Source organism: Leptodactylus fuscus, chromosome 6 (genome assembly GCF_031893055.1).
Source record: "Leptodactylus fuscus isolate aLepFus1 chromosome 6, aLepFus1.hap2, whole genome shotgun sequence".
Lineage (NCBI taxonomy): Eukaryota > Metazoa > Chordata > Amphibia > Anura > Leptodactylidae > Leptodactylus > Leptodactylus fuscus.
In genome coordinates, this window is record NC_134270.1 from 155,874,543 (window position 1) to 155,896,837 (window position 22,295).

The window sequence follows — 22,295 nt, forward strand, 5'->3', positions numbered from 1 at the left end:
AAGATCCCGTGGCGTGTACGTACCAAATGACGAGCCACAATACTCCGTGTGAACCCGGCCTTGGGCTATTCACAGGTGGTCATGGTCATATATTATTTGGAAATATTGCTGAAAAATTCAAGATATGACCATGATGTATGACTATACCTTACAGGTAAGTTGTCCATTGCTTCCTGACTCGATGTACTACATACAGATTCCCACCTGTATACAGTCCTTGTGATGATGATAGAAGTAACCACAGCCATTAACACACTGTACGTCGGGGCACGTTGCGGCATTAGGGCTTGTTGGGAAATTTACTCTACATAGTAATTGAGCAGTAAACCGTGAAGGAATGCAATTGTTCAGTATAGGACTGATACCTGTATTTACAGTGTGCACTGCGGCGCTGTGTATCCTACTGTATATGTGCCGTCATCTAATAAATCCCACAAGAAGGGATTTTTTAAGTGGTTTGGCAAAAATACAAAAGGGCTGCTTGGTTTATAGTGTACAATGAATATACAGGAGTCAGACCCTAGTATATAATATCACAGACCAGTATAAGGAGTTATCATAGAATAGCATCCGTCCACCATAGGTCTGCAGGAAAAACTAAAAAAAATTAAAGAAATTAAAAGATAATCTTAAACGAGCATAATGTCCCACACAGGTTTGAGGTTGCCTTCATATGTGCCATTTTTGAAGCTCAACACAGTTAATTGTGCAGACAGCCTTCATTTAGGGTATGTTCACACACAGCAGATTTGTTCCAGGAATTTCTGCGCTGACAATCAGTTCAACTCATCTGAATGCCACTCAATGTCGGTTCTCTGAGATGAGCTTTCCTGTGATCTCATGGATCTTGAGCCATCATATTGGCCAAATTATTATCAATATTGATAAGATCCTAAGGCCATGGGCATTCGACTATGTGCAGGTGTTGAGTCTATGGTTTAGTGGTACAGACAGCACATGGATGATGTCTATGTGACGCCACAGTCACATTCGCTACCTTCAGTAACCTAAGATCAGAGGCGTAACTATCGGGGTAGCAGCGGTAGCAGCTGCCACAGGGCCTGGGACATTAGGGGGCCCGGTGACAGCCACTACCGCTGAGTTTTTTTTTTCCCCTTAATAGACCATTACCGGCTGGAGTTACTCCACCCGGTAACGGGCTTTATTTACATACCGATCCTGGTGCCACAGACCCCACAAACACTATTATTATACTCGGCGGTCTTTTCAGACAATCAAGTATAATGATTGGAGGCCCAAGAGAGGTAAGGGAGCGTAAAAAACACTGTTACTTACCTCTCCGGGCTCCAGACAGGCTTCGGGCCTACTTCTGTGACGTCCCGGACATCACATGACGGGGCCCCGCTATTCCTTGTTACGCCACTGCCTCAGATAATACTCGGCTGTGTCATATTTGGGGTAGCCACTGGAGTCAGAAAATACTCTGACTCCATTGACTTAGCCTCAGATGCCGTGGTCAATAGCAATCATGGTATCTGGGAGGTTTTTAGGCAAGATCAAAGCATTTGTGGTTTCTAGAAATGCATGTGTTTTTGTGAAGAAACACACCATGTAGACCGTATAAAGGGAAGCCCATAATCAATTAGTGCTTTAACCCTTAAGTACTATCATGGTGTCTATCATACACCACTACCATAGACATATCATTATGATAGACACCATGATAGAACTTAAGGGTTAAGGCTACTTTCACTGTGCTGGAGTATGCGTTAGATAAAAGGAGATATTCTGGTTTGCATTGATCATTCGGGTGTTACCTTCCAAAGGGTGGCGCTAGAGCAAATACCTCTTTTCCACCAAGGATCTTATTAGCATATTCCTTGCCCATAGTTTATATATTACAAATGGGTTCTAAAAATTGAGGCTTGAACTCTGATTGCGGTATACTTTGTTTTCCCATATGAATTAATTAGAATAATACCTGTAATTCATTATAATTATTTTCCATGTAAGATATATGTATGGACTATATAAGATTTCCTAAATACCAAGCTAGACCTGCACAAATCCATTAGACTGTGTATATCTGTATAGTGTATTGTCTACAAAAATAAAAGCGTACCGCATTGCGAGAAAAGGGTTAATCGCCTCCAATTCCAGATTTTCCACATCTGCTGCTTCGGTCATGGAGAGGTGGTTCGAGTCTTACACCGAAGCTTGATGTAAAACTACTTCACAGTGGATTTTGACAGACTGTGCAATGTGAAACAGCTGTTTAAATGGAGTAATCCCGAAACAATATTCACGGTTTATGTGGCATTTATACACAATACGTTGAGCTCCTGAATACGAAGAAGTGTCGCATTAATGACCCAAATGTATTTTTCTTCTTATAACAGAGACTGTCAGTTTGGTGCAGGGTGTTCGCCGACTCCACTGACTCTAGTCAATGGCATAGCAGTAGGAAGCACAACGGTTGCGATAGAATCCTAGCCGCCATGATACCTGGGAAGCCAACAGATCTTCAGATCTCACGTCAGATAATAGCAATGGCCTGTACAAGGACATATAATAAATATCTACATGTCCTTAGAGTTGTACCCTGTCCCTGCTAAAACTTCACAGTGACTTTGACCACGACGCCCGTTGCACAACCAAAGATTGACAGCCCTATAACACCTTCACTAATGTAAGTCACGAAAATTTGACTAGTAGTCATGGTCGTACTCACCACAGGGTTGCAATTCTACTCCATTCCCTTACATTAGTAAAGGAGTCGCAGGATGACACGGCAACGATTGGTGTCTCAAGGTAGCCCCAAGACCATATAGAAGCACCTATCTAGTGGATCTGAGGTAAATTCTAGGTTGGTGGGGTCTGAATGCAGTCTCCCCCACCCAAATGAATGGTCCCCTATTCTCCCTCAGCTAGGAGGGGTGTGATATTGCAAAGTGATAGACAATCTGCTCGTAACAATTCAGGTTCATCCCAAACTTTCTAAATTTTTATTTTTTTTTACAAATCCAAATAAATGAAGATTAGCCTCAGCCAAACTAAAATTGCCACCTCATTATACTCTAGGGTCTCTTCATTATCTGAACTACAATAGTTAGAGGCCCAGGAGAGGTGACAAAATTAAAAATCATTCACACTCACTTTTTCTTGGGCCTCCTCACAATGTACAGAAATTCTGTGAAGTCATCAGCCTAGCTCAGTGTTGAGTCCTGTGATTGGGTCTCAGCAGTGATCTGAGCACACTGAGCATGATGCTCAGCACGCCCATGTGACCACTGGTGGTGCAATCACAGGCCTAGCTGTGACCCCCAGGTCAATGATGTCACAGAAAAGTAATGGATGCACCGAGGAGGCTCAAGAGAGGTAACAAAAGGTGAGTTGTTTTTTTTTGTTTGTTTTTTTACACCTCCCGGGCCTCCACCAATTATACTCTAGAGTCTGAAGAGACCCCACTGTATAATAATGTCACTCTTCACTTTGGTATAACTTTGGCTGTTTTTGAGTTACAGATGTAGAAATTGGATTGATAGGTTCCGAGGATCTATGACAGTGTTCTACACTATGTTTTATAGATAGGTTCCTAGGAGCCCTGACAGTGTTCTACACTATGTTTTATAGATAGGTTCCTAGGAGCCCTGACAGTGTTCTACACTATGTTTTATAGATAGGTTCCTAGGAGCCCTCACAATGTTCTACACTATGTTTTATAGATAGGTTCCTAGGAGCCCTGACAGTGTTCTACACTATGTTTTATAGATAGGTTCCTAGGAGCCCTGACAGTGTTCTACACTATGTTTTATAGATAGGTTCCTAGGAGCCCTGACAGTGTTCTACACTATGTTTTATAGATAGGTTCCTAGGAGCCCTGACAGTGTACTACACTATGTTTTATAGATAGGTTCCTAGGAGTCCTGACAGTGTTCTACACTATGTTTTATAGATAGGTTCCTAGGAGTCCTGACAGTGTTATACACTATGTTTTATAGATAGGTTCCTAAGAGCCCTGACAGTGTTCTACACTATGTGTTATAGATAGGTTCCTAAGAGCCCTGACAGTGTTCTACACTATGTATTATAGATAGGTTCCTAGGAGCCCTGACAGTGTTATACACTATGTATTATAGATAGGTTCCTAAGAGCCCTGACAGTGTTCTACACTATGTATTATAGATAGGTTCCTAGGAGCCCTGACAGTGTTATACACTATGTTTTATAGATAGGTTCCTAGGAGCCCTGACAGTGTACTACACTATGTGTTATAGATAGGTTCCTAGGAGTCCTGACAGTGTTCTACACTATGTATTATAGATAGGTTCCTAGGAGCCCTGACAGTGTTATACACTATGTTTTATAGATAGGTTCCTAGGAGCCCTGACAGTGTACTACACTATGTGTTATAGATAGGTTCCTAGGAGCCCTGACAGTGTTCTACACTATGTTTTATAGATAGGTTCCTAGGAGCCCTGACAGTGTTCTACACTATGTATTATAGATAGGTTCCTAAGAGCCCTGACAGTGTTCTACACTATGTTTTATAGATAGGTTCCTAGGAGTCCTGATAGTGTTCTACACTATGTTTTATAGATAGGTTCCTAGGAGTCCTGACAGTGTTCTACACTATGTGTTAGAGATGGTTCCTAGGAGCCCTGACAGTGTTCTACACTATGTTTTATAGATAGGTTCCTAGGAGTCCTGACAGTGTTCTACACTATGTTTTATAGATGGTTCCTAGGAGCCCTGACAGTGTTCTACACTATGTTTTATAGATAGGTTCCTAGGAGCCCTGACAGTGTTCTACACTATGTTTTATAGATAGGTTCCTAGGAGCCCTGACAGTGTACTACACTATGTTTTATAGATAGGTTCCTAGGAGTCCTGACAGTGTTCTACACTATGTTTTATAGATAGGTTCCTAGGAGTCCTGACAGTGTTCTACACTATGTGTTATAGATAGGTTCCTAAGAGCCCTGACAGTGTTCTACACTATGTATTATAGATAGGTTCCTAGGAGCCCTGACAGTGTTATACACTATGTATTATAGATAGGTTCCTAAGAGCCCTGACAGTGTTCTACACTATGTATTATAGATAGGTTCCTAGGAGCCCTGACAGTGTTATACACTATGTTTTATAGATAGGTTCCTAGGAGCCCTGACAGTGTACTACACTATGTGTTATAGATAGGTTCCTAGGAGTCCTGACAGTGTTCTACACTATGTATTATAGATAGGTTCCTAGGAGCCCTGACAGTGTTATACACTATGTTTTATAGATAGGTTCCTAGGAGCCCTGACAGTGTACTACACTATGTGTTATAGATAGGTTCCTAGGAGCCCTGACAGTGTTCTACACTATGTTTTATAGATAGGTTCCTAGGAGCCCTGACAGTGTTCTACACTATGTATTATAGATAGGTTCCTAAGAGCCCTGACAGTGTTCTACACTATGTTTTATAGATAGGTTCCTAGGAGTCCTGATAGTGTTCTACACTATGTTTTATAGATAGGTTCCTAGGAGTCCTGACAGTGTTCTACACTATGTGTTAGAGATGGTTCCTAGGAGCCCTGACAGTGTTCTACACTATGTTTTATAGATAGGTTCCTAGGAGTCCTGACAGTGTTCTACACTATGTTTTATAGATGGTTCCTAGGAGCCCTGACAGTGTTCTACACTATGTTTTATAGATAGGTTCCTAGGAGCCCTGACAGTGTTCTACACTATGTTTTATAGATAGGTTCCTAGGAGCCCTGACAGTGTACTACACTATGTTTTATAGATAGGTTCCTAGGAGTCCTGACAGTGTTCTACACTATGTTTTATAGATAGGTTCCTAGGAGTCCTGACAGTGTTATACACTATGTTTTATAGATAGGTTCCTAAGAGCCCTGACAGTGTTCTACACTATGTGTTATAGATAGGTTCCTAAGAGCCCTGACAGTGTTCTACACTATGTATTATAGATAGGTTCCTAGGAGCCCTGACAGTGTACTACACTATGTGTTATAGATAGGTTCCTAGGAGCCCTGACAGTGTTCTACACTATGTTTTATAGATAGGTTCCTAGGAGCCCTGACAGTGTTCTACACTATGTATTATAGATAGGTTCCTAAGAGCCCTGACAGTGTTCTACACTATGTTTTATAGATAGGTTCCTAGGAGCCCTGACAGTGTACTACACTATGTGTTATAGATAGGTTCCTAGGAGCCCTGACAGTGTTCTACACTATGTTTTATAGATAGGTTCCTAGGAGCCCTGACAGTGTTCTACACTATGTATTATAGATAGGTTCCTAAGAGCCCTGACAGTGTTCTACACTATGTTTTATAGATAGGTTCCTAGGAGTCCTGATAGTGTTCTACACTATGTTTTATAGATAGGTTCCTAGGAGTCCTGACAGTGTTCTACACTATGTGTTAGAGATGGTTCCTAGGAGCCCTGACAGTGTTCTACACTATGTTTTATAGATAGGTTCCTAGGAGTCCTGACAGTGTTCTACACTATGTTTTATAGATGGTTCCTAGGAGCCCTGACAGTGTTCTACACTATGTTTTATAGATAGGTTCCTAGGAGCCCTGACAGTGTTCTACATTGTGTTTTAAAGATAGGATTCTAGGAGCCCTAAGTATATTCTATATTATGTTTTAATCCAATTTAAAGTGTGGTTTGTGCTGTACTTGTTTATTTTGAAGCGAATAGTGGAGCTGAGTCGCTAAACCGAAACATGAAACAAGTTTTGTGAGTTTCACCCTATTCTATTGGTAGAACAGAAATTGAGGAATTTAGATCATATCTGGTGTCACTTGGATGACCAGGTTGGTAATTGTAGTCTTTTTGTATGAAAGCGCCCTTTCAATTTAATAAAGTTCACCGTCGTTTGACACATTTGCTATGATAAATCCCAAGCGACAACATGGAGTTAATGGTTTGCTAATTCCACCTATAATATCATAGCGCATCAGCGGGGGTATGGGGAAAAGCTCTCATAATTAGGCTCTAAATCAACCGAAGTGTGGTCATCTAGTGGAGGAAAGGGTCAGAAAACACAGAGGAGGCTCTATTATAGCTGTAAATCCGGTCTTGAGCTCGCAAGCCATAGATATATGATCTGATGTACGATAACTGTACATCTACTTCATGTACTTATTGGTGCATATAAATAGTAAGAGCAAGACCAAAATGTCAGTCCATTGACCCTAGTATTGTGCTTATATATACTTTACTTAAGGAGCACTCCTACAAAAATATTATTCTCTGACCCATTGAAAACGTACATGATGTTTCATAGATTGGTGAAAATCCCATACAGATGATACATTTATCACCTAAACTTCCTCCATACTCCTCTTTACCCCAGCAATAAAGTAATAGAAGTAATTTACTGATGAACACCGTAAGAACAATGGCAGAATTGCTTATTATGCGTTCTTTCATATTAGAAACAATCATATCAATTAAAGTCTAACTAAGCTTTTATTCTTTTCATAAATCCAGGTGAAGAAACAAAGCTTGCAATATCATTTATTAAAGAAAAGTGCCTTCACTTATTTGCCTCTTTCTGCCATTGATCAAATCTATACAATAGATGTCTATAGAAAGGGGAGAGCTCCTCCACGCAGAGACATCTGCACTGTAGAGAGACATTTTTCTTTCACAACACAGATGGGTTATCAAATATTATTATCCAGTCTTCTCCTTACTGAAGTGGTTCATTTAATGCTGTAGACGACCTCATATCTCTATCTCTCTCCTTCCCCTCCCCTCTCTATATGCTTCATTGTAAACTGACACTGCTTGTATACAGAGTACTGGCTATAGGGAAGCGTAATAGTTTAAGATACAGGCTCAAAGCATGTCAACTATATCTTGAGAAACGCTGACGTTTTCCGACAAGATTAAGGCCCCACGGGTCGGAAACGCAGTGATAGAGTGTAGCGGGAACAACCGCGGCGTGAACGCATCGCGGTTCTTCCCACAGCGCAGTTCTTCCCGCAGCGCTTTGAACAGAAAGTTCACTGAGTTTTCCTCCGCTGACTTTTTTTACCAGTATATCTATGGGAAAGCCGCCATCGTTTCCGTACATATAATTGACATGTTGCGATTTCCAAAACCGACGGTTTTGGAAATCGCAGCATGTCCACGCTGCGGTTTTTCCTGCAAAGTGGGCATGGGATTCGCATGAATCCCATCCACTTTGCAGATACTGTAAAACACCGTGATTGTTCCCGCTGCATTTCCGCCATGGGCAAATTGCAGCGTTTCCGGCCCGCGTAGCCCCAGCCTAATAGAGACAAAGTCAAGGAATACTCTTCAGACATTCTGTGAAAAATGTTGCAGAAAAAACCTGATGCTTTTCCACATTGTCTTTTTGGCTGGGGCTGGCTACATTGGGCCTTAGTCTAAAAGGTGTTTTCTGTCTTCAAATGGATTTTCCACAGTTTGGGTCACCAGTATGTGATCAGTTCCCTTGGAACGACCACTATACTATAGAGGGGGCTGCTGAGTCACTCATATTACTTGAATAGAAGAAGTCCACAGGCAATCCCCACTGCACCAGCCTCACGCACCTAGAGGCCTCCAGTACAACTGATCTGTGCAGGGTCCATATACTAGACTCCCACAGATCACATACTGATGTCCTAGCCCAGTGATGGCGAACCTTTTAAAGACCGAGTGCCCAAACTTCAACCCAAAATGCACTAAACTATCGTAAAGTGCCAACACGTCAATTTAACCTTAATAATGTGCGGATCCACAAGTGTGGACAATTATTGACCCCCAAAATACATTTTTGTGAATGGGGCTTTACAGAGCTTTCAATTATAGAAACAATTTTGTACTGCATTTGGTATAATTTTGAACAATTAATGTTCACTATTTACATCACACAGATCTTTTTTATAGTGACTGTGCAATGTTATGATGACTTGTAATAAAATCACGTCTGCTATAAAACAGATACTGTGTGATATAAATAGTGAAGGGCCCCCACTCAGTACTATCTGCTCCACAGTTGCCCTCACATAGTACTATCTGCTCCACAGTTGCCCTCACATAGTACAATTTGCTCCACAGTTGCCCTCACATAGTACAATTTGTTCCACAGTTGCCCTCACATAGTACTATCTGCTCCACAGTTGCCCTCACATAGTACTATCTGCTCCACAGTTGCCCTCACATAGTACAATTTGCTCCACAGTTGCCCTCACATAGTACAATTTGCTCCACAGTTGCCCTCACATAGTACAATTTGCTCCACAGTTGCCCTCACATAGTACAATTTGTTCCACAGTTGCCCTCACATAGTACAATTTGTTCCACAGTTGCCCTCACATAGTACTATCTGCTCCACAGTTGCCCTCACATAGTACAATTTGCTCCACAGTTGCCCTCACATAGTACAATTTGCTCCACAGTTGCCCTCACATAGTACAATTTGCTCCACAGTTGCCCTCACATAGTACAATTTGCTCCACAGTTGCCCTCACATAGTACAATTTGCTCCACAGTGGACCCCACACACTATGATCTGTTCCACAGATGGGTGCCCACAGAGAGGTCTCTGAGTGTCACCTCTGGCACCCGTGCCATAGGTTTGACATCACAGACCTAGCCAGTGGATAGGACATTAGTTTGGAAAATCCATTGGGGGGCTAGAAAACGCATTTGAAAACCCAAAAATGTCTTAGTTAATAACAGGTTAACATCCATATTCTCAGTATAAATAGAAATCGTATTTATCCCACTGCTTATCATGTAGAACCGTGATCGAATTTAAGAAACATGATCACCCTTTTGGTGTTTTAAATGGTTTTTCGACAGTCCGGGCTCCCATAATCCTTCTCTACGCTGTCTGTTTTGAGTTACACGCTCGGCTACTCACACTGCAAAGCAGCTTGTCATGGAGTCAGGAAGGGTTTTCTAAGTTAGGATGACACCTTCATTGGATATGCAATTTGTCAGAATGCACAGCGCTGATCTTTGTCCCTGCTCAATTCATCACTATTGTCAATTGCCTGAAGTCAAAGGGGCCAAAGAACAAAGGGTTAAAGCGGCAGGAATGCTTAAGATGCCAGAAACATAATAGCGTGCCTGATGAGCGCTGCGCGGTTATTATAATAAATCGGACCGCTATATATGCGTATCCTTCATTATGTACTGCGGGATGAGTCGCTTAAAGCTGTTTACTTTAAGAGCATATTCTGAAATTCAGGTTTTTCTATCCAGATTTCATGCCGCTTGACCGCTTGAAAACCTAATGAAAAATTGATCTGAAATAAAATAAATAAGTCAGGTCCGTGGCACCGATCCCGCCTGCTCAGTCAATTGCCGCATGAAACATTTCTTTGCAGATTGCTCCAAGAGCGAATGCGCGACATCAGAGGAGCCTTGTATTTAAGTGACTATTATAACCGTCATCAAATCTTCATGAAATATGCATCAGTCTGCATAAAATCTACAATAGGAACTCAGCAAATCTGCAGGAAAAATGCATTTGCTTTTGATTACTTTGACTGCATTTCCCACGCATGAATAAAATCCCAAAGCAAGCGTGGGCATGGCCTAATAGAAAAGGCAAATATGCCAAAAAGTACAAGGACGAGCCCCCTGCAAAGACTGCACTGCTGTTTATATTCATCTATATGTCATACTGTGGTACAGCTCTTCAGTGCCTATGGAGGAAGAGGGCCTTGGTGTACACTCACCGGCCACTTTATTAGGTACACCATGCTAGTAACGGGTTGGACCCCCTTTTGCCTTCAGAACTGCCTCAATTCTTCGTGGCATAGATTCAACAAGGTGCTGGAAGCATTCCTCAGAGATTTTGGTCCATATTGACATGATGGCATCACACAGTTGCCGCAGATTTGTCGGCTGCACATCCATGATGCGAATCTCCCGTTCCACCACATCCCAAAGATGCTCTATTGGATTGAGATCTGGTGACTGTGGAGGCCATTGGAGTACAGTGAACTCATTGTCATGTTCAAGAAACCAGTCTGAGATGATTCCAGCTTTATGACATGGCATTGCATTATCCTGCTGAAAGTAGCCATCAGATGTTGGGTACATTGTGGTCATAAAGGGATGGACATGGTCAGCAACAATACTCAGGTAGGCTTTGGCGTTGCAACGATGCTCAATTGGTACCAAGGGGCCCAAAGAGTGCCAAGAAAATATTCCCCACACCATGACACCACCACCACCAGCCTGAACCGTTGATACAAGGCAGGATGGATCCATGCTTTCATGTTGTTGACGCCAAATTCTGACCCTACCATCCGAATGTCGCAGCAGAAATCGAGACTCATCAGACCAGGCAACGTTTTTCCAATCTTCAATTGTCCAATTTCGATGAGCTTGTGCAAATTGTAGCCTCAGTTTCCTGTTCTTAGCTGAAAGGAGTGGCACCCGGTGTGGTCTTCTGCTGCTGTAGCCCATCTGCCTCAAAGTTCGACGTACTGTGCGTTCAGAGATGCTCTTCTGGCTACCTTGGTTGTAACGGGTGGCTATTTGAGTCACTGTTGCCTTTCTATCAGCTCGAACCAGTCTGGCCATTCTCCTCTGACCTCTGGCATCAACAACGCATTTCCGCCCACAGAACTGCCGCTCACTGGATGTTTTTTCTTTTTCGGACCATTCTCTGTAAACCCTAGAGATGGTTGTGCGTGAAAATCCCAGTAGATCAGCAGTTTCTGAAATACTCAGACCAGCCCTTCTGGCACCAACAACCATGTCACGTTCAAAGGCACTCAAATCACCTTTCTTCTCCATACTGATGCTCGGTTTGAACTGCAGGAGATTGTCTTGACCATGTCTACATGCCTAAATGCACTGAGTTGCCGTCATGTGATTGGCTGATTAGAAATTAAGTGTTAACGAGCAGTTGGACAGGTGTACCTAATAAAGTGGCCAGTGAGTGTATGTTCACACTTATCTGGATTTCTGCAATCTCCTAAGTAAAAAGTAACATGTAACACATCACACACACTGTCTACTGATAAGTATTTGGGCACCCATGCAGATGAAGATATCTGCGGTTGTGATGTACGTCACCCCTTCCGCCGTTAAATAGGAAACAGCATTGGCATTAGTCACATGCAAGATGCCACGAAGTGTTGTCCGATTTCGAAAAAGGGGTAATTGTCGGGTACCACAGAAATGGTCGATCCTTAAGGGACATAGCAAGCGAACTGAATTACCCAAAATCCACAGTGACCTATGTGATTACGAAGTGGAAGGTGAACGTGATTGTCGGAATGTGCCCCGAGTCGGCAGACCCCCGAAACTGGGAGATAGAGACCGACGGGTGCTGGCCAGAGAAACCGCACCCAACCGATGGCTCACATACACCAGGAGTTACACCAGGCATCCGGGAGTATTGTGTCGCTCAATCCCATCCGTAAGGAAGCATCTGCTGGGGTCTACCAACTATTGGATAGGAAGAAATGTTATTTTTCTATTCTACCCCAGGTGGCCAAATACTTAATGGTAGAATCGATCATCTGAAACCACATTTGTTGATCGCTCATGCAGACGCCCGTTCCAAACACACAAAGAACATTGGAATAATTGTTTGTTACCTTTGGCCCAACCCACAGGGTCTCGACTGCCCATATATTGACAAATATATGCCCACAATACACTAGGTTTGTCAGTCTAGCCCATACACAAACCATCACAGCCAACAGATGGCCAAAAAAAACCAACGCAACTGATTTTTGGTTGTGACCAACTATAGTTGGGGGTTGAATGTATAGTATCATTGTACTTCACTGATCTCACCCATACAGTGGCCTCTTCACTGATCTTCACTCATTCCCCATACTGTATTGGGCACATTGATGGGGCCATTATATTGCGTGGGAGCAGTGATGGTGGCTTACACTCTGTGGGGGGTCATTAAAGTGAGTGAGGAATAGGGGGGCATACTAAAGGGGTTGTCCAGGCTTAAATTGTTTTATAGCCTATTCCCCTAATGCCTCACACACTTTAATATCTCCCCCACAGGATATTAGCCCCCACACAATATAATGGCCCCATCACTGGTCTTCATATAGTATGAGGGAACCAGCAAAGTGGCAAGTGAAGATCAGTGAAGTGGCTACTTCTCAGTTCTGCGATCTGGTGGTATTTTTAACTAACGGATCGCCAAAACTGGGGAGAACTGGCTGCATTCACTTACCAATCTCAGCTCCTGTCATGATCTCCTCCTCTTCCCTCTTCAGCCTTCAATAGGCCCTGTGTGCCACACATCATGTTGCAATGACATAATGTGTAGCACCCAAGGGACCCCTGGAGGCTGAAGAGTAAGACTGCAGTGAGCAAGAGCCAGAATAGATAAGTTAATAGGGCCCATTACCAGACCTCCATTGCCTATTAAAAAAGCAGTGGTGGCTCAGAAGGGACAGGGTCCCTGAAGGATTTACAAGTACCCGGTTGGGCCAGTTGGAGCCTGCACATCAGATTTTCAATATACAATTAATATTAGGCATGGATTCTGAAAAGGAAATAGCACAATATAATATTACACAGTTCCACAATACACAGTCTAGGTTCTTTATAGCACAAGTGATGTGGAGATCACAGAAACAAATAAACACATTATTACCATGGGCAGGTGTGCGAGACTTGTGCCAACTGATCAATAGCATTGGCACAGGATTACAATGCCAGGATAGCTCACGCAGGTGCTGCCATTGGAACAAGTAGTAAGAAAAAGCATCTCATGTCTGACTCTTTCACTGCTGGTTCATACGTGGCTGGATATTTGTAAAGCTGAATGATTTTTGGAAGAATGAGAATAGGTTTCTATCTATCTATCTATCTATCTATCATCTATCTATTATCTATCTATCTCTATATCTATCTATAATCTATCTATCTATCTCTATCTATCTATCTATCTATCTATAATCTATCTATCTATCTGCTATCTATAATCTATCTATCTATCTATCTATCTATCTATCTATCTCCTATCTATCTATCTATCTATCTATCTATCTATCTCTATATCTATCTATAATCTATCTATCTCCTATCTATCTGCTATCTATTATCTATCTATCTCTATATCTATCTATCTATCTATCTATCTATCTATCTATCTATCTATCCATCTCCTATCTATCTATCTATCTATCTATCTATCTATCTATCTCTATATCTATCTATCTATCTATCTATCTATCTATCTATCTATCTATCTATCATCTATCTATCTATCATCTATCTATCATCTATCTATCTATATATCTATCTATCTATCTATCTATCTATCATCTATCTATCTATCATCTATCTATCTATCATCTATCTATCTCTATATCTATCATCTATCTATCTATCATCTATCTATCATCTATCTATCTATCTATCTATCTATCTATCTATCTATTATCTATCTATCTATCTATCTCCTATCTATCTATCTATCTATCTATCTATCTATCTATCTATCGCCTATCTATCTATCTATCTATCTATCTATCTATCTATCCATCTATCTAGCTCCTATCTATCTATCTATCTATCTATCTCCTATCTATCTATCTATCTATCTATCTATCTATCTATCCATCCATCCATCCATCCATCTATCTATTATAATCAATGTCTAGATTGTACTGAATAATTATATTGATGTTAAGAAAAAGTATCCACTGTAGACATATGGACTCACTAGTTTGGTGCCACCTTGTGTCCAAAATTTACAGCAATGTGCATGCCCAAATCAAACCAATATTTGGTGTGACCTTTGCTCTTTGGAGAAGGAACCCTGGGAGTGATGGTATGGCCTCAACATGCAATACCCCTGATCTCAACAGCATCCAGTCTGTCTGGGTTATATGAAGAGCCAGATGGATTGGACATCCAACCTACATCTACATCCACAGGAGATCTGTGCTTAGTTCTCCAAGATGGCAGGAACATACCTCCTTGCTGAGTTCTGCCAAAAACTGCCTGCAAGTACCAAGGAGAATTGTTGGAAGGCAAAGATCGCACTAAATATAGATGGGATTGAGATTTCTCTTTTCTTCAATCACTTCATTTTGTTTCTTAACAAAAATAAACTATTAATCCTTGGGCGATGTATATGCCAGTCACATCCTGGAAAATAGCCCTGGGCAGAAAATAATCTTGGCCATGTCACAAACAGGGGCATGACAAGGACATATAGGAGGTGCGGCCTCGACCCAGTGGGGGCATCATAAAAAATTTGCAGAGCTTTTGTTTCCCTCCAGACAAGACATCAAGATGAGCCTAGTATGACAAAACTAAGTGAGCAGATAAGATAAATGCAGATTATAGAAAAAGATGTGTCTCTGTTTTATACATATGGAAATCCATATTTATAGTTCTTACATGCGGAGCTGTACAATAAGTAGCAGTCATGGGGCAGACATGTCAATGGGGCCATTAGAAAACCCTATAATCATTCTCTCCCCAGCCTCATATAGCTGACACCAGTACATGACATTCAACGACACAATAAATGCAGATAAGACAGAACTTCAACTTAGTGTCCTATTCATGCAAAAAAATAAAAACAACGGTCATATAAAAGTGACATATAGTGCACGCAGAACACACTGACTTGTGTGCTGTAAACAGGCTGATGGTTGTGTGTAGGTGGACTATTGGGGCCTGCAGCAAAGATCTGACCTGCAGCTCGAACTCAGAGACAGGACAATGCTTGCAGAGAACGGAGAAATAGAGGGGTAGATTTATTCATTGTGTTTCAAGAAAGCCTATTTTTTTTAATCATGCTTTATGGTAAACATATTTTTAAAGAATTTTTGGTAAAGTGTTAAAAATTTTCCATGTTATTATCTATGCTGCAGCTCTGACTCTGACCACTAAGCCAAATAATATGCTGCAACTTCCTGTTTTCTTTAGGACATTTCTTTGCAGCAGTCATCTCACTTATCAACACACAGTGGATAATCATAGTTATCAAGTATATGTAGATAAAACACAGAATCCACCAGTCACAATAGGGGATTATGAGGCTTATCTACTCCCCTCTCTGTGTAATAACCACTGCACAGATCACAAAGTCCCATAGCAGTCAATAGGGTTTTCTTCAGACCAATGTGTTAATGGTCCATCTCTAGGTGATAAGAAGTCACAAACTATCTTTGGCTTAGTGGTAAGAGTTGGAATTGTGTTTTTTTTAACTACAGATAATGACATGGAAAAATGACATGACATTGGATACGTGGTAGTGATAATAATTTGATGAACTTTGGAGAGTGACACTATTTGGCTTGTTTACTATGTGCCTAATGTTGCTTGTTTCAGATAAGCCTCTACCTCAGGGCCTGTCCGGAAGTCTGCTCGGGATCCTCGGGGGTGTGGTGGCAGCGCTACTTATCATCACTGCAGCAGTCAGTGCATTTCTGGTGAGAAGGAAAAAGCAGAAACAGCGATCTGACACAGACAGTGATATGTGAGTGTTACATTGTACAATTAACTGCATATATGTGACCCTTTATGTAAAAAATAGCGTTATGTTATTTTTAGGGTTGAGCGATCGTGTTCGGAAACGATCGGATTCCGATCAGCGATCGAGAAAATTTCACGATCGCGATTGGAATTCCGAACACGATCTTTTTAGGTGGGATCAAGATCGGTGACTATTTCCCACAATGCTTTGCTACTGGCCAAGCATTGTGGGAAAAGCTAACAATGTTAGCCTTCACACTGAGTGTACTCTGAGCGGAGTGTATACTCAGTGTGAAGGTTCCGCTGCGGTTCCATAGGAATGAATGGAAGCAGCCGACACACAGCGTTAACCCCCTGCGCTGCGTCCATTAATTCTAATGGGAGACTAGCTAGTAGCTACTTACCTGCAGAGATGGCTGGTTTGGTGCCCGGTGTACTCGTTCTTCTTTGCCTCACTGCCCCCGCCTCCCAGGTTAGCGTTAAAGAGCTAGAAAGAAGGCGGGGCTTGTGACTTAGGAGAATGTGGGCGGGTACAGGGCGGGGAGACGTCACGTCTCCCCTCCCAGTACCCGCTCACACTCTAATAACCTGGGAGGCAGGGGACAGCGAGGCGAAGAAGAACGAGAACACGGGGCACCAGACCAGCCATCTCTGCAGGTAAGTGGACACCAGGGGGGACTAAGTAGCCAGAGGATTAAAAAAAAAATCCTCTGGCTACTTAGTGATTAAAAAAAATCACTACACCACGTGGATTCTAAGAATTAAAGCGTTCAATTGTTAGATTCCATGCTGTATAGTGAATAGGATTGTTTTTAAAATCCGATCTCCGATTAGTAAAAAAATCCCATTGACTTGCATTGGGATCCGAATTGGGATCGAGATCGGGTTGGAATGAAAAATGATCGGAAATTGGATTTCAAAATCAATCCTGAAAAGTCAAGATCGGCTCAACCCTAGTTATTTTATGTGGTAATACAGAGGAAAACGTTTACATGAGACCAATGGGCCACCAATGCTTTGCAGAAAAAAACGATGCAAGATTAATGATATCCTCCACAGATGTCTGTCTCCTCTATAAGCATGTGAGTTATGTGCTCCACTCTGAAGCACTGGACTCCTGTCTGCTCCTTTGTTGCACACAGTATTTCACATAGGAGATCTAACTCACAATGAAAATCTATAAGAACCTTGATCTTCTGTTGAAACAGGAAACATTGTGTGCAACAATGGAGCAGACAGGAGTTCAGTGCTTCAGAGAGGAGCACATAACTTCACAAAAAAAGATGACAAGAAGTTATTCAGTAACATGACACTACTCACAGGCTTTCAAACTGAGAGGGCAATTTTTTTTTACTGCTTTAATATTATGGATTCTTGAAAGGTAATCTTATCTCTATACTTTGAACGCTTTAGTACAAAATCATATAAATGTACAATATAGATTGCCTTAAAGGGGACCAGTCACCAGGTCTGAAAAGCCCAATTACATGTATCATCGGATAGACGCCATCACCATGAGTAGTTTGGTGTTCAGCCATTCTAAAGATATAAGCCATTTTAATGTTGATGCAAATTAGGGTCTAGTAGCCAAGTCGGCGGTACTACTGCATAACATATAGCACACCGAGGCCCCACCCACTTGGCTAATATGCCCTAATCTGCTTCACTGCTAAAAGGACTTGGATAAACAATACACCAAAATGCTCAGGGTGACAGCGCTTATCAGATGATGGATGTCATGGGGTTTTTCGGTCCTGGAGACAGGTTTTCATTAGATTAAGCATTATGATGTACGTGACAGCGATCTCACATGCTTAGACAACGTGCCTATGAAATCATCCCTGGAGCCAGGTGCTGATTGACAGCTTTGTTCCAGCTTTATTGGCCAGGATCAGAAAACCCTTTTACCCCTTTAGGAAGCCTTAATATGATGCCTGTCAGCATTCCACTGACAAGCGCAAGCCCAATGCAAAACAGAAGTCTTATGTAGTCTCACTACAGTTACCCAAAAATGGTGTCAGTGAAAAAATACAAGTCATCCCACAAAAAAACAAGTCCTTATACAGCTACTTATGCAAAATAATACAAATGCAATTGCTTCTTGATTGTGCAGCACAAACAGAGACGTGGTCAGGTTCTTAGCCCAAAATTGGTAGCCAGAGTTCCCAGCTTCCCTGTCCTGTTGTTACCCAGAATCCTTTGCTGACCCAGTTATGTGTATATCTGTTAGGGCTCATTGAGACATAAAATGACTCTCTGATGGCAGATATAAGGACATCATGTGCAGCAGAAGGGACAGCATACAGGGCAACAATATACATAGTATTATGTGTAACACCACTGTCAGGCCTTAGGGTGAGTACGAAGCCCCGGCCTCTCTGTAGCTCTTCTCTCCAGACGGGGCTTTGTGTGATGGATCATTTCTACAAACCATTAACCACATTCCAGTCAATATCTGTCGCGTTTTCCCAGAACAGTCTTCTGTACTCGAATAAAAACTACTGTATAAGGGCACATATTAGCGGGAGAATTTTGTGACATTTGTTTTTGTGCGTTACAGCAGTATTAATAATAGTAGAGCAATGTCAGTGAATGGAACGTAACAAATCCGTACTCGCCTTCACATATTGGCTTGGTTCCAATCTTACTTTGTACTGCAATGTACATCAAGGGTCCTTCTTAGAGATGGGCGAACCGCTCCACTACGATTCAGGTTTGACCCAAATATCCCAAATTATTCATTTATGAATTATAAACTAAAATAGCCACCGCACTTAAATTAATAGCCGGAGGTCCAGGGGAGCTGAAATTTATGTTTTTTTTTGTTTTTTTTTTTTGTATTTATTTTATTTTTTATTAATTTATTTGTATTTATTTATTTTGTTTTATATTTGTATTTATTTTTATTAATTTATTTTATTTATTTATTTATTTATTTTTGGGCATGCTCACAACATCTGGCCTGTGATTGGGCCACAGCAGTGACATGGGCACGCTGAGTGATGACATCATGACGCTTAGAATGCCCAATCACCGGCTTCATCGGTGATCTTAGGCACAAGATATCACCGAGGACACCGCAGGAAGCACCAGATGCCGTGAGGAGGCCCAAAAAGTGAGAGAAGTTGCCTCCACCTGTTATACCCTGGGGTCTGAAGAAACCCCGGAGTATAATAATGTCCCTTCCGGTTCTTCAACCTGAAACAAACCTTGGACTTGAGGCACCCGAACCCAAAAATGAAACAAATCTTAAGGGGTTTGCGCAACTCTAGTCCTTTTACACAAGTAGATTTCTGCCCAGAACCAGCCCCAATGGATGATATAACAAGTCGATCGCAACATTTGTTTTATAGAACCTTTTACACAACCATTGCAAACTGTATGGGATGAAGGATCGATAATGTGACGGATCAGTCCCGTCCTGTTTGCACATAGTTGGCAGCGCACCCTGTTTACATGGAGGGATGTGCTGCTCAGAACAATGAATTTTTGGCCGCAGGATCTGATCATTTGTCACTTTATTGTATCTGCTTTTACACAGAGCAATGACTGGGATCAATGGGGCAGATTTATTATTCCCTGTATGACAGTTTTCTGGCATACAAAGGACGAAAAAAAATCAAATTTTTGTGTTTTTTTTTTCAAAAATTTAGCAACTTTTTTCTTTTACCCCAGTCTTGCCTCTTTTCTGGTAAGAAACAGGGCCAGTTTACTAGCAGAAATTCACACCAGCGATAAGCTGGGAGAGATTGCGGTTCAGATGTGCAATCCATTGAGGGAAGTGCCCGATTTATGTGCAGGTGGGCACGTCGCCGTAAATGGGGTGCGGAGTATAGACATGAAGACAGATGTTGGAAACGCCAGTCTAGATACATTTCCCAATTATCGACTTGAGCAAAAGGCCATCTCCACCAACTCCAGCTCCTTGCAGTATTTAGTACCGCCCCATTGATTCTGGAACAGCTGGAATTTTTTCTCTAGTCCCCCATCACAACTATTGAAGGATGCAAAGGGGCAGATTTAAGAAGACTGGAATTATTAATCTCATTCTTCATGACCCCAATGCTGGCGGTTACGTCGTATAAGAGGCGCACCCTCCATTGGACTGTGTGCCTAGAGGGAAAGTGTTGGAAGCTCTGCAAAAAAAAAGAAGTCACATTCTTGGAGCAAAAACCCCATTTGCACAAAAAATTTGCCACTTTTTATGCCTTGTACATGCATACATAATCATGCTCCAAAAAGTTGAAGTTGGTGGAAATGGTGATGGGTGCTCCACTAACTTCAACTCACTGTTTTGTGCTATATCCTGATAAAAGAGGTTTTTCTACACTTGGTTAGGATAGGTCATTAATATCAGATCGATATGGGTGGAACACCCAGTCCCCCCGCCAACAGCACAGTGTATGGAGCTTGAACCAGAAGGCTCTGTATACTGTGTGTCGACCATGCTGTTCTACTGCAGTTGGGCTCCAATTCCAGTGAACAAGAGCTGAGCGTCTATAGGATGGAACAGCGGCTGCACAGTATAATGAGCTGCCTGCTTCCAGCTGATCTGTGCGGGTGCCAGGTGTCAGATTTCCACAAATGTGATCTACTAGATGTGTCTCTACACAGTGTTGCAATGTCAGCTCTGAATTAGGGGCATGCCCCCAAGCATTGTAACCAGTGGCCTAACTAAAGTATTGTGGGTGGGCCCGGTGCAATCATTTGTCTGGGACCCCCTACCTCATGCCTACAGCAAATTCTTGATAGTGATAGTTACAGGTGCTAAGGAGTTTAATCCACCTTAGTGTGGTTTGGGTAATCTGTGGGTCTCCTTGGTTTATGGGCCAGTTGGAAGATGCAATCTCAATACTGATGCCAGTGCTTATGGGCCCCCTTAGGTTCTTGGGCCCCGTTGCAACTGAACCCCCTGCACCCCTCAAGATATGTCCCTGATTGGTACACAGGAACGGCACAATACATAGCTCCAAGAAAAGGCTCTAGAATTGTTTTAGAATTTCATAGGCAAAACAAGTATTTACTATAACTAAGACATGGCAGAAGAGGGGATCATTCCTTTAACTGCTTGGCTCCAATACATAATTCCAAAGAAGTTCTTGATTTATCTGGTATATTCCATTATCCAGTATATTCCATTATCCGGTATATTCCATTATCCAGTGTATTCCATTATCCAGTATATTCCATTATCCAGTATATTCCATTACCTGCTGAGTTTGTTTCACACTGAGGCTACTGTATATCTCTAATGCCAGGTTGTTGCTGACTTTGCTTCATGTAGTTGACATTCAGGGTCCAAAAACAGGATGTTTTGCATCATGTAATGTGTTTTTATGGTACAAATGACTTAAAATTTCATACAGTTTCATATTTCACATAATTTTTTACATCCACAGAACTATCCTATCACACATAATACAACATTGCATGACTCCATTCGCATACTTGAATAAAATCAATGAAATTTACTTGTCTTGTGGGTTTGAGGCCGTCCTGCAGAGACATTTATTGAAACGTACTTCAGAACCATTATATTGCCCATCTTCCTTTATACTGCGGGTGTAGAAGATGCTGCGGGAAATCAGTAATAACACGTTAGTAATGTAAATACAGATAGAAGTTATAGAAACCTCATATAGAGCAGTGAGATGGAACATAGAAAAAAAAATAGAAAAAGAAATTTAAATTAAAAAAACAAAAAAACAAACAAACTAGTAAACAGGAAGTTATGGCCATATGGACACATTATGTGTTGACAAATTTTAGAAATATATCTTAGTTTATCTGTATTTCTGGGATGCCTTAATGCACCGCCCTCACGTCACAGCATCTACATAGGGTTATAAAGTACCTCCAAATAGAGAAC

At 41.7% G+C, this 22,295-nt stretch overlaps 1 protein-coding gene across 3 annotated transcripts in view; it reads left to right on the top strand.

Annotated features, from left to right (window-relative positions):
- The window catches only part of NECTIN1 (nectin cell adhesion molecule 1), a 183,493-nt gene that overhangs the window by 141,228 nt on the left and 19,970 nt on the right, over window positions 1-22,295 (top strand). For all 3 annotated transcript variants that reach the window (XM_075277722.1, XM_075277724.1, XM_075277725.1), the window contains exon 6: window positions 16,283-16,430. In XM_075277722.1, the coding sequence (XP_075133823.1) occupies window positions 16,283-16,430 (148 nt within the window). The remainder of the gene's footprint in view (window positions 1-16,282; window positions 16,431-22,295) is intronic.